The sequence below is a fragment of the Myxine glutinosa genome, chromosome 13 (assembly GCF_964187855.1).
Source record: "Myxine glutinosa chromosome 13, kmMyxGlut1.1, whole genome shotgun sequence".
Classification (NCBI taxonomy): Eukaryota; Metazoa; Chordata; class Myxini; order Myxiniformes; family Myxinidae; genus Myxine; species Myxine glutinosa.
In genome coordinates this window covers 27,556,420-27,568,909 of record NC_136273.1, presented here as the reverse complement: position 1 = coordinate 27,568,909, position 12,490 = coordinate 27,556,420, and the positions used below count along the sequence as shown (strand labels likewise).

Sequence of the window (12,490 nt, the reverse complement as noted above, 5' to 3'; positions counted from 1 at the left end):
AAGGCTCGACCGATGGCGGTGCTCATGAAGGTAAGTTGGCAACGTGAAGGACTGAGGTCTGAGTGCGCAGAATTTTACTGGTTTTTATTTACAGAATCTACATATTTTTGTTTACACAATTGTTTGCGCAATTTTACAGAATCTGAGTGCAATCTTATTTTTTTACTCATTTCATATCCTTTGAACCGATGGCCCGTGGTGCTTGGAACGGGATTCCAATCCCATGTACGATGTCCATTGTCTCCTAATGTCCTTATAATTCACATTCAAGTACAGTACATTGAAATCAACTAATGTCTATGCCATGCAGATGGTTTTTGTACGAGCTCCGCCATTGCATACTGTATGTTACTGCATACAAGTTCTCTTACAATGTACTTCAACACAGGAGGTCATTAGGCCCAAAAAGCCTTTGCAATTGTTTTGTTGTCACCATATTCAGCCATAATATGTAGATGGCCTCCAGTGAAGTGCACAGACGAGACAATCGTTTGATAATTTATTTGAAGTATGGCATGTTCTTCTGGGAGTGCTTTCGCTATCAAAACTACAACGACACTCGGTAGAGAGCATACCTCGGCCAGTCTGAGAACAGTTTGCGTTTTGTGTCCCACTCATAGGCTGGATCCTGATCTGGACCTGAACCTAAATCTAATCGGCTTCTTCTTGTCACCTACTCAACTCATCCACCTATTTTGTCATAATCCGTCGACAACTTTTTGAAATGTCATGCTATACAGTGCATTCAGAAAGTATTCAGACCCCTTCACTTTTTTCACATTTTCTTATGTTGCAGCCTTATGCTGAAATCGTTTAAATTCATTTTTTCCCTCATCAATCTACACTCAATACCCCATAATGACAAAGAGAAAACAGGATTTTAGAAAGTTTTGCAAATTTATTAAAAAGAAAAAACTAAAATATCACATTGACATAAGTATTCATACCCTTTGCTATTGGCCACTCTGCCATAAAGCCCAGATCGGTGGAGTGTTGCAGTGATGGTTGTCCTTCTGGAAGTTTCTCCCATCTCCACACAGGATCTCTGGAGCTCAGCCAGAGGGACCATCGGGTTCTTGGTCACCTCTCTTACCAAGGCCCTTCTCCCCCGATTGCTCAGTTTGGCCGGCCGGCCAGCTCTAGGAAGAGTCCTGGTTGTTCCAAACTTCTTCCATTTAAGAACTATGGAGGCCACTGTGCTCTTGGGAACCCTGCTTTGTAGGCTTCCCCAAATCTGTGCCTCGACACAATCCTGTCTCTGAGCTCTGCAGGAAGTTCCTTCGACCTCATGGCTTGGTTTTTGCTCTGATATGCATTGTCAGCTGTGAGACCTTATATAGACAGGTGTGTGCCTTTCCAAATCATGTCCGATCAATTGAATTTACCACAGGTGGACTCCAATCAAGGTGTAGAAACATCTCAAAGATGATCAAGAGAAATGGGAGGCACCTGAGCTAAATTCCAAGTGTCATAGCAAAGGGTATGAATACTTATGTAAATGTGATATTTCAGTTTTTTCTTTTTAATAAATTTGCAAAACTTTCTAAAATCCTGTTTTCTCTTTGTCATTATGGGGTATTGAGTGTAGATTGATGAGGGAAAAAATGAATTTAAACGATTTCAGCATAAGGCTGCAACATAACAAAATGTGAATAAAGTGAAGGGGTCTGAATACTTTCTGAATGCACTGCATATAGTTTTTGGCCCTATCTCTCAATGCTGAAGAATCACTTTAAATTTTCTCGGATCCGGATCCCGATCTTCACCAAGATCTGATCAATTCGTCCTTGTCACATACCCAAGTTCTCTACCAAATTTCGTCTAAATTCGTCCACGACTTTTTGAGATATCCTGTTCACAGACAGACAGACACACAGACACACAGGCATACAGACACAGAGGGGCAAAAACATGACCTGCGCCCACCTTCGCTGGCGGAGGTAATGACAGATGGTAGTGCGATTAAAATTGGGATGGATGTTTTATAAACGATTTTTTTCCATTGCAGGTTGGGCTGGTAAGGACTTTGCCACTTCCTTGTCGACGAGTAGAGCTTACTACACAACTTCCGTTACCACAAGCCTTGTTAAACCACTTTAGCCATGTTGTAAGATGCGTTTGCAACTCTTTACCTGCTTTGGCCTGGACACCACCCACTCGGACACCACCGTTTAGCTATCGTGGTTTCTAGACACCCTGTCCGTAACGGATTCTGTAACCTTTTGCCCATTGACCCTACTTTCACAGACATGGCTGTGGTTGCAAAAAGCAGGTGGACATCTAATTCTGTGGTCTTGCTAAGTAAGATTTACTGTTTGCGATTGCATTTAATCCCCACTTATACCTTGTCGATGGCTTACCGCCGTGACCTCATGACATCACATCAGCGAAGATCCGTCTTTCTTTAATGCCATTCACAGACATATTCGCTCTGGTGCGATACAACACAGACAACGACAGCTACCGGTAGGCCTCAACCTCATCATACGAACCGAACTTCTTTATCATCCATGTGTTTTGCCATTGATGTTCACGTAACTTTCATCATTGGCAGATCTTTCGAGGATTTGCCACCAAAACGACGTTTTTTTTTTTTATCAACCCGGTTCTAAATCCTATTGTAATTTTGCCACCATTCCTGGTCTGTGTTCAGATTGCGGATCTTCTCGGAAGAAAGCGTCCCGTTGTTTGGCCCACCGCTGCCAACTCCACCGATCTTCACGGACCATGCGGAGTTCCGAGACTTCCTGCTTGTAAAACGTGGGTCCTCGAAGCCGTCCTCGACGAAGGATTCGCCGGTCATATGATTGCACAATTTGAATCGCGACTCGTTAGATCCCATGGGAATAGTGGGACAGGGCACGGAAGTACAATGTGTGTGTGATGTATGTATAATGTTCTTCAGTAGGTGCTCTGCCATCTTTATTCTGCTCATGATAGGCTGTATTGAAAAGATTTTGATTTTCACGAAAGTTCAACGTGACCATGTTTATTACTTGCAAAATCGAAGATTTTTCAAGTATATTGGTCGGTTGTGTTTGTGGTTCTGTCTGTTTGTTTGTCTCTGTCTGTCTGTCTGTCTGTCTGTCTGTTTGTCACCGGCCTACAGGTCACAATTTTCAACCGATCTTCACGAAACTTCACGAAATGGAAGAGTTGGTCAAAAGCAAGAAGCCTGTTGTTTTTGGGGTCAAAAGGTCAAAAGGTCAACATAGGCCAAAGGTCACCAACTTTGCTAAATTTCTAGAATCCTCAATTTTCATCCGATTGACTTGAAATTTGAAGAGGACTTGCATATCTGGTCACTGAATTCAACCACGTATTATATTTTAGGTAAACACAGGCCAAAAGGTCAACATAGGCCACATTTCTAAAATCACCAATTTTCATTTGATTGACTTGAACTTCTAAGAGGATTTATATATACTAGGGCATGCCCGTACTATATATAAGCTAGGACGTGCCCGTACGTGGGTGCCCGTTCCTTGCCAAAAAAAAAAAAAAAAAAAATTTGCGTAGGGGTGTGTGTGTGTAAACATCCTAGGGCGTGCCCGTACGTGGGTGCAAAAAAACATGCGTGCAAACAACAACAACAAAAAAAAACTTTGAAACCACGTGGCAGTAACGACCACAGAACCCCCCCCCCCCCTCTATTTACATGAATGGTTTGGTCCATTCGCAACGACCACAGAACCCCCCCCCCCCTCTATTTACATGCAATGGTTTGGTCCATTCGCAACGCCAAAGCGAACGGCGAACGGCTAAATCGCCATAGCTCGGTAAGTACTTGTCCGATTAATTTCAAACCTTGAAAAGGCACATCCTCGGGTCCCCAGCAATATACCTGGCAAGTTGCAAGTATATCGGACCCGTGGTTGTCGAGAAACAGCGGTCACAGACAAACAAACAAACGTACAAACGTACAAACAAACACACAGAGATTACTGGAATTATAGATAGATGGTCACTTAATTCAACCACCATCTATTTTTGAGGTCAACATAGACCAAAAGGTCAACATAGGCCAAATTTTTAATATCCTCAATTTTCATCCGATTGACTTGAAAATGTAACAGCATTTGCACATTGAGTCACTAAATAGGGAAACGAACTATTTTTAAGGTCAAAAGATCAAAGGTCAACTCAAGGTCAACCTTCCAAAATCATCATTTTTCATCTGAAAAATCGTCACTTTTCATCCTGTTGACCCGAGCTTTGATCAAGATTGTAAATTTTAATCTTCATGAAATGGACAATTTGCTGTATCGATGGAAAACTTTTGGGCGGAGGGGGGGGCGGGGGGCGGATTTTGCAAGTATCGTGCTCCGCATGACGTCTTCTTATTTATTTATTTTTAAGATGAGGTTGACCATTTCTTGCCTATGAGATTCTTACACCTTGCTCGTGGATTTCATCTTGTCGCGCAATGTTCTGTTGATACTTCCAGTTATTAATGGAGAGAAGGCAACTCTAGAGACGCCGACTTTTGCCCAGAAGAGGCAAAGGACGCTGGACATGCTCCTCCGATCCATGTACCAAGACCATATGCCTGACTTGTACAAGGTAAATGCTCATTAAGAGGTGTACAGCAAACCGCTGTCCCGATATGTACAATCATTAGTGAAACGCTTGTTTTTTTGTGATGTTGGTCATTTTCATGAGGTACAGTTGATCCTTTTTTGTGTGCCAGAAAAAAGGCCGATGCAGGCCCGAATAACCTGAAGCACGCGCCCGTGTGCCTTGCGGAGCGTACAGAGCATGCTGAACCGTCGCTCGCTCAGCGACGTGTTGCCCGAGTCGCCACGTGCGGCCTGGCGCAGGGAGGAGGCAAGGCAAGCAAAGTTCGTGCACATCGGGCAGGTCAGTCATGCCCCGAACACCGGCCTCTATTTCTCTCTCGACTTCGGGGCCTTTCCTTCAAATCCGATATTTCTTCACCATGCACCATGACCTCACGTAACCTTTCTCAAATTTCAATTTCCTCCTGTCCTTCATCTGTTTGTTTCCCAAAGCACAACAATCATCACAATTCTCTTTCAATACCTACTTCCCGATACTGTTGCATCAAGCGACCAACCGACTTCCTGTAACCCTATCTGGTTCCATTTTACACCCTCATCCATTCTCCACCTCGGTTATGTAACCTGTTTCTTCCCTCCATATCAACTGGGGCCCTCTCAAATATTTAAACACAACATCTGTCAGTCTTCCAATTCCTGCCTTTGTCTGCACTGCAGTGGATCCACTGCATCAGCACAAACGCACACTGCAGGTAGACACCTTTTAGACACATTCCTGTTTGGGGTTCATCCATTATACCTCAACATTTTGGGAATCGATTTGACGGAGTGGGAGAAATGTCTCTCCAAAACCAATCGAGGGCTTTTTTGTGAACTGCCCTCCTTGTTCACCTCCGGGGTCAATTTCAACCTGAAATAATTTCATTGTGGCGTGATGCCGGGTGGAGGAGGGAGGGTGACGCATCGTGGATCACACCGCCTTCTCGAGGGTGTCTTGTGCTGGCTGTCCTGAATTTAGTCAGTGATGTGTACATAAATAATCCCACAAGTACGACACACCTTATGTTTGTTGGTACTACAGCCACATAAACGCTTTGACACAACAATTCTACGTATTATGGAACATCGAAGTGAAGTGATAGTTGATGGTGTGAGTGAAGTCACCTGATATGTAGGTAAATCAAATTGGGTGTGACGTGGGCATCATGGGCTTAAATGTCTTCTTCCTGTGTTTTTCCACTCTCATTTAAGCTTTTTACATTTAATTTGGTATTATATTTTTCAAGAAATTGTACAAATTCTTTTGGTTTTATATGCACAATCTTATTCCCCCACAGTGGACGGGATTACATAGGGGGTCGCATAGTTTCTTTGAAAAAGAGTCGGTCATTGTGTGCTGTTACCCTGGCCAAATCCTCTGTTTTTTGTTTGCTGTGTAATCCGTAGTACTGGGAGTACTGGTGAGTGGGTATTGGTATAGGGACAACAAGCCTAATGGCCTTTGGGGGCATCAATATCTTATATACACAAATATTGCAGAACTTAACTAGAACTGCACTCGGTAGAGAGCACACCTCCGCCAGGCTGAATAGTTTAAGGTTTGTATCCAAAATAGAATTGGCTCGTTTTTGCCACCGACCCAACTCCCACTAATTTTTTTTTTTTTTTTCTGGTCCTAATCCGTCCATAACTTTTTGAAATAGCATGCTATATATCGTTCTTGGCCTGATCTCTTTCATCAGTGAACAATGGCTTAAAAAATTTCCGATCCCACCAACATTGAAACGGTTCTTTCTTGTTGCACACCCAACCTGTCCACCAACTTCTGGCCAAATCCATCCACAACTTTTTGACATATCCTGCTCACAGACAGACAAACAGACACACCCACATGATTACTCAACGTTATGTTGTACCCATGAAAAAGGTGGTGGGTAACATGATGACATTGGATACTTTGGTATTCTATGATCACCACATGGCAAGAAGGTGAAAAAGCAGTGTAATTTCTGGCTCTACTCCCTGGGGTGGGGTCAAAGGTCATATACTAAAAAATGCAATTGCTGGCACATTTTTAAACATTTTAAATGAAACTTTGTCTATGCAATCAACATTGGGGGACGCCTGAAATATGTAACAATTTTTTGGATTTGACCCCCGGTTCATGCCCCCAGGAGGTGAGGACTTAGGGTCCAGAGGTGAAAATGCGGAAATTTTTTTTTTAACTCAAAATTTTATATTTTGTAATTCCTCATGGAATTTTATACCATCTTTCAAGTTTGCTTTACATGGGAAGCGTGGGGATTTGCGATGGCGCACCATCGACTTCGCTCTTGTGATATTTAATGAGACTATCACGACGGTGTGTGTACCACTCATTTGATGAGGTCATTGTTAAAATGTAAATTTTATCATCAGGCTGGCACCAATTTATTGATTCCCATTGATATATCAGCTTTGATTAATTACCTTTAGATATTAAAACATCAAGTCTTCCCAGGTCGATATCTAAGTTACATCACGTGACACTAAAGGGAATCAATATTATTCAACACTGGTGATGTCATCAGAAAGCTTTGTTTGGACTATTGCTCATGCAGTTGGAAATTTTACAATTCATTTATCTTGATTTTGCCTGTTTGGCATCGCTATCCGAGCACTTAACTCGTGCTACTGTCTTAATTTGTCCATTGACTTAAAATGTCCTTGTGATTCATATAAAAATGTACACACATGACTTATAATATGTCTTTGTCCTGCATGTAATACGGACAAGCTCCTTGATGAGTCTAAGAGGATTGTTGCAAATATAATGTGAGATTAATCATATACACATTGTTGAGCTTTGTAAGGGGGCACAAAAAGGCCTCAAATTGAATTGTGGAAATAAAAAATTAAATTGATATATGTTGGAAAATTACACACTCAGACTCGGAATCGAACCCAGGTCCTATTGTGATCCGTACCAGTGCTCTGCCATCTGAGCTATCTGGGATCAAGCCCAGAGGACCTGGGTTCGATTCATGGTCTGGGCATGCAATTTTCCCACATACAGTCACGTGAAAAAGTAAGTACACCCCATGTAAAGTTTTGACTTTTTCAACATATTTCAACATACAGCTATTTGATCTTCATTTCAACAATATTGATAGATAAAGGTGATATAATATAACAAATATCATGAAACATTTACATTTTGTAGTCCATTGTATAATTTAAATAAACATAAATGCAAATTTCGCATGTGGAAAAAGTAAGTACACCCCTACATTTATCACTATTTCAAATACCTAAAATTAGAGTCAGGTGCACCAGCTCAGGTGCAAATGATTAGAACATCGTTAGAGAGGATCTTGGAGGAACCTGTCTCATTTAAACCTCAGACATTTAGTTTGGTTTGCTCTTTGTTGTTGAAGTGTGTGGCGTCACCATGCCTAGATCAAAAGAGCTCTCTGAGGCATTCAGAAAGAAGGTTATAGATGCCTACGAGTCTGGGAAGGGATTTAAAAAGATCTCCAAACAATTTGAAATCAATCATTCGACTGTCCGGAAGATCATCGACAAGTGGAGAAGATTCCAAACAACTGCCAACTTGTTCAGGCCAGGCCGCCCCAGCAAGTTCAGCCCGAGAGCAGACAGCAAGATGCTGAAAGAAAACTCTAATAACCCCAGAATGTCATCACGGGACCTCCAGGTAGCTCTTGCCACTGTTGATGTCAAAGTGAACGAGTCTACCATTAGAAAGAGGCTGCACATATTTGATCTACATGGGAGGTGTGCCAGGAGGAAACCTTTGCTGTCCAGAAAGAACATCAGGGCAAGACTAAAGTTTGTGAATGAACACCTCGGCAAAGACCAGCACTTCTGAAACAATGTGCTCTGGACAGATGAGTCAAAGGTAGAGCTATTTGGCCACAGTACCAAAAGACATGTTTGGCGAAAACCAAAGACAGCATTTGACCACAAGAACCTGATACCAACTGTAAAGCATGGTGGTGGAAATATTATGGTTTGGGGGCAGCTTTGCTGCATCAGGGCCTGGGCAGCTCACCATCATAGAATCCACTATGAATTCTTCATTGTACCAGAGGGTGCTTGAGGATAATGTGAGGCCATCTGTCGGAAAGTTGAAGCTCAACCGAAGGTGGACCTTGCAACATGACAATGACCCTAAACATACCAGTAAATCCACCAAGGAATGGCTGAAAAGAAAGAAATGGAGGTTTCTGGAATGGCCAAGTCAAAGCCCGGATCTAAATCCCATCGAGATGTTGTGGGGGGGGATTTGAAACGAGCTGTGCATGCAAGAAACCCCTCAAACATCGCACAGCTGAAAGAATTTTGCATGGAGGAGTGGGCAAAAATTTCTCCCAGTCGATGTCAGAGACTGGTAGACAGTTATAAGAAATGCCTACTTGAGGTTGTTTCTGCCAAAGGGGGCAATACCACCTATTCGAGCCAAGGGTGTACTTACTTTTTCCACATGCGAAATTTGCATTTATGTTTATTTAAATTATACAATGGACTACAAAATGTAAATGTTTCATGATATTTGTTATATTGTATCACCTTTATCTATCAATATTGTTGAAATGAAGATCAAATAGCTGTATGTTGAAATATGTTGAAAAAGTCAAAACTTTACATGGGGTGTACTTACTTTTTCACGTGACTGTATATCAATTTAATTCTTAATAATCCTGTTCATATATTTAATTAAATATAAAATTGTGTGTGTGTGAGTGGGGCAGAGAGGGTGGGTGTAGGGGTGAGGGTAGATTTAGGAAAACGATCTACGAGACAAAATGGAGGGTAAAGGAGTTGAGGAGGTCTGTGGCATAAATGGAAAGGAAAGAAGGTTAAGAGAGGAAGCGAGATTGGAAGGGGGTGGAGGAGGGGCAAACATTCAGCAATTTTTCTGAAAACCACACTTTGATTGGAGATCCCCACAATGTTTGTCAATGATGTAATTAATGCCTTTCTCAAACATTATTGATTTGTCTTTTTTATTTAAACATTTCATATTCACCTACGATTGGCATAACTGGCACTAATATAATAAATGAGGTTAAAAGAGAAAAGTTGGATCTCAGAGCCTTCCCTTATTACCACATGGCCAAAATAATGTAACGCTCTCCAGGAGATCACCAGAATCGCCCTCATGAACTGCAGCGATTTGAAGAGAAAACCCACCTTGATATGAGTATATACCACCTCTAGAGGCCATTTTTCCCCGCAGGGCGGGGGTTGGCCTTTTTCGGGCACCGTGGTCCCCTTTTTGAAGCAATGTTTTATGGCCGGATGCCCTTCCTGCCGCCAACCCTGTTAGTCACCTCTTGCGACACACAGGGAATTACCAGTGAGCTGGTACTCAATTTAGTCATTTAGTATTTTTAGTAATTTGGTTCAGTCAGAGGCACCTTGATATGAGTGAATGATGAAAAATGCGTTGTTGTTGGCTGAGTCATTATTGCTCAAGTCGATAGTCTAATTACCACTGTCCTTTAAAAAACAGCTCTTGGATATTAAGTTTATGATGAATTTTTGCAAATTGGCGTGTGGGGGCAGCCATGTAGACCTATTATTCCGATAGACCAAGTGTTATGCTCGGTACTCTAGAGATTGAAATGAAATAGTTTGTGCATGTTAACCCGATGTCCCTGGCCACCGCAGGCACTCAAGCTGAAGATCATTGTCAAGGGAGACTTCCCAGGTCCTACATTTTCAACAGGGCGAAGCCGCAGGGAGGTGAGGTGTCCGCAAAAGTGCACCGCATTGTTTAAAATGAGCAACGTGAGTCACTGTGGAAGGGATCCCTTCAATTGGTCCTTCAAAGCAGTTTTATATCAGGAAATATCTGGCCACTCAGGGCAACCCTGAAATGAGTGTGCATACTGGAGGAAGGGTCGTCTCTGTAAAGGCTTGTGTCGTGCTGCATCGAAGGATTTTATCAACTCAAAGTTTATAATACTCTTAAAATATACTATTAGTTGATAAATAAGTAAACATACAATGATATAATCTCTAGTTGATACTTGTGTAATTTTTCATGGTTGCTTTATGCAGATAGATTTCGTTGGCAAGAAGAGCACGGAAGGAGTTAATTTATTTGATAATCCTAGCCACCTGGGGTAATTGATTAGGTGAGAGCTGATTGGTTATCTATCTATAATTCCAGTAATCTCTGTGTGTATGCGACCGCTGTTTCTCGACAACTACCGGTCCGATATACTTGAAACTTGCCAGGTATATTGCTGGGGACCCGAGGATGTGCCTTTTCAAGGTTTCATATTAATCGGACAAGTAGTTACCGAGCTATGTCCAAAAAACGATTCGACCAATCAGAGAGCAGCGAGCTACCGAGCTATGGCGATTTAGCCGTTCGCCGTTCGCTTTGGCTTTGCGAATGAACCAAACCATTTCATGTAAATAGAGGGGGGGGGGGTTCTACCGTACTCGCAAGCCGTTCGCTTTGGCTTTGCGAATGGACCAAACCATTTCATGTAAATAGAGGGGGGGGATTGTCACCGTACTCGCAAGCCGTTCGCTTTGGCTTTGCGAATGGACCAAACCATTTCATGTAAATAGAGGGGGGGGGATATAATTTTAGATATATATATAGTACGGGCATGCCCTAGTTCCTCCAATTACGGGTGAGAGATGTGATTGGTCTTGTTATTTATATGGTAACTGCCATTGGCATTGTACGTGGTCCATGCTTGAGAGTCTCGTTGGTGCTTGTTTCTGTCTGCACTGTCGCTGATGATTTGCCAACAAGTGATGAAACCAGTCTGGTGGCTGAGGGGGGCGTGTAGCATTGGGATTCTCATCTGTGTACTACTTGTGAATGTTTTGCAGTGGTAGAAGAAACCAGTTAGGGTTTGAAACAGCAAAGGGCTTACCTTTTGTCACTTTTCGTGGCTGCTTTATGCAGCTTTCTTTAGCTTGAAGAGCATGGGAGCTAATATATATATATATATATATATATATATATATATATATATATATATATATATATATATATATATATATATATACACAAAGAATTAAGTTAAGCACCCCCCCCGTTTTTTTACAACCTCGCACATTACAAGTTTGTTGTCGTCAAAACAGTGTAATATACCCATGATATTGCTATATTTTCTGGAGAAGTGATATTATGGTCACATAAAAACATAACAATCATGCCGTTTTCAATATTTTATTCTGAATAATTTAAGGTGAAATTTTTTGGGAATTTTAGGCATATTTTCACCTCAATTTAAGTATGGAGCTATAGGTCCATCACGGACAGTGTGGATGACGTTTATGTTTTCTAACGTACAGTCATTGTTCTGAGAAGACCTCTAGCGATCTTTGCGTCAATAACGTGTGTAGGACCCACGTGATCGGATCACTGACTCAACCAATCACTTTTTTTCACTTTGATCACTCAATTTCATCAATGGATAATTGCTAATGTCATACCAATCATTATTTGATCTCACATACCTTAGAATATATGCCAATGTATACATATACACAAAGAATATATATTAGGGGGTGCTTACCTTAATTCGTTGTGTAGGGGTGCTTAACTTAATTCTTTGTGTATATATATATATATATATATATATATATATATATATATATATTGTTGCGGATCTCCTCGTCGGCCTTTCCCCTTACCAAGGGGGGATTAGTCCCCTTGTCTTTGACTAGCCGACGGGATCCGGGGCTATGACGTTCCTTCCGGGCGGCATTAAATAGGGTTGTAGGCCGAATTCCTATTACCTAAGTACCAACGTCGCCTAGGAAGCAAGGAAATAAGCCCCGTCTGAATCACGGTTGTAGGTGGAAACGCCGAGCGATAGCGAACCGTGACCCGAGCCGTTATCGATGACTAAACCCGATCCGAGCGGTTCTGATCGTGCCACGCTTACCCAATGGAGGAAATCACTGATACGGTCGAATCAGGAAGAAACAAGGAA

The 12,490-nt window shown here is 41.9% G+C and overlaps 1 protein-coding gene across 1 annotated transcript in view; it reads left to right on the top strand.

The window, feature by feature from the left end:
- The window catches only part of GARNL3 (GTPase activating Rap/RanGAP domain like 3), a 156,175-nt gene that overhangs the window by 92,204 nt on the left and 51,481 nt on the right, over positions 1-12,490 (top strand). Inside the window, exons 13-17 of the mRNA XM_068134047.2 lie at positions 2,421-2,466; positions 2,654-2,760; positions 4,448-4,563; positions 4,756-4,860; positions 10,194-10,268. Coding sequence (XP_067990148.2) covers positions 2,421-2,466; positions 2,654-2,760; positions 4,448-4,563; positions 4,756-4,860; positions 10,194-10,268 — 449 coding nt within the window. The remainder of the gene's footprint in view (positions 1-2,420; positions 2,467-2,653; positions 2,761-4,447; positions 4,564-4,755; positions 4,861-10,193; positions 10,269-12,490) is intronic.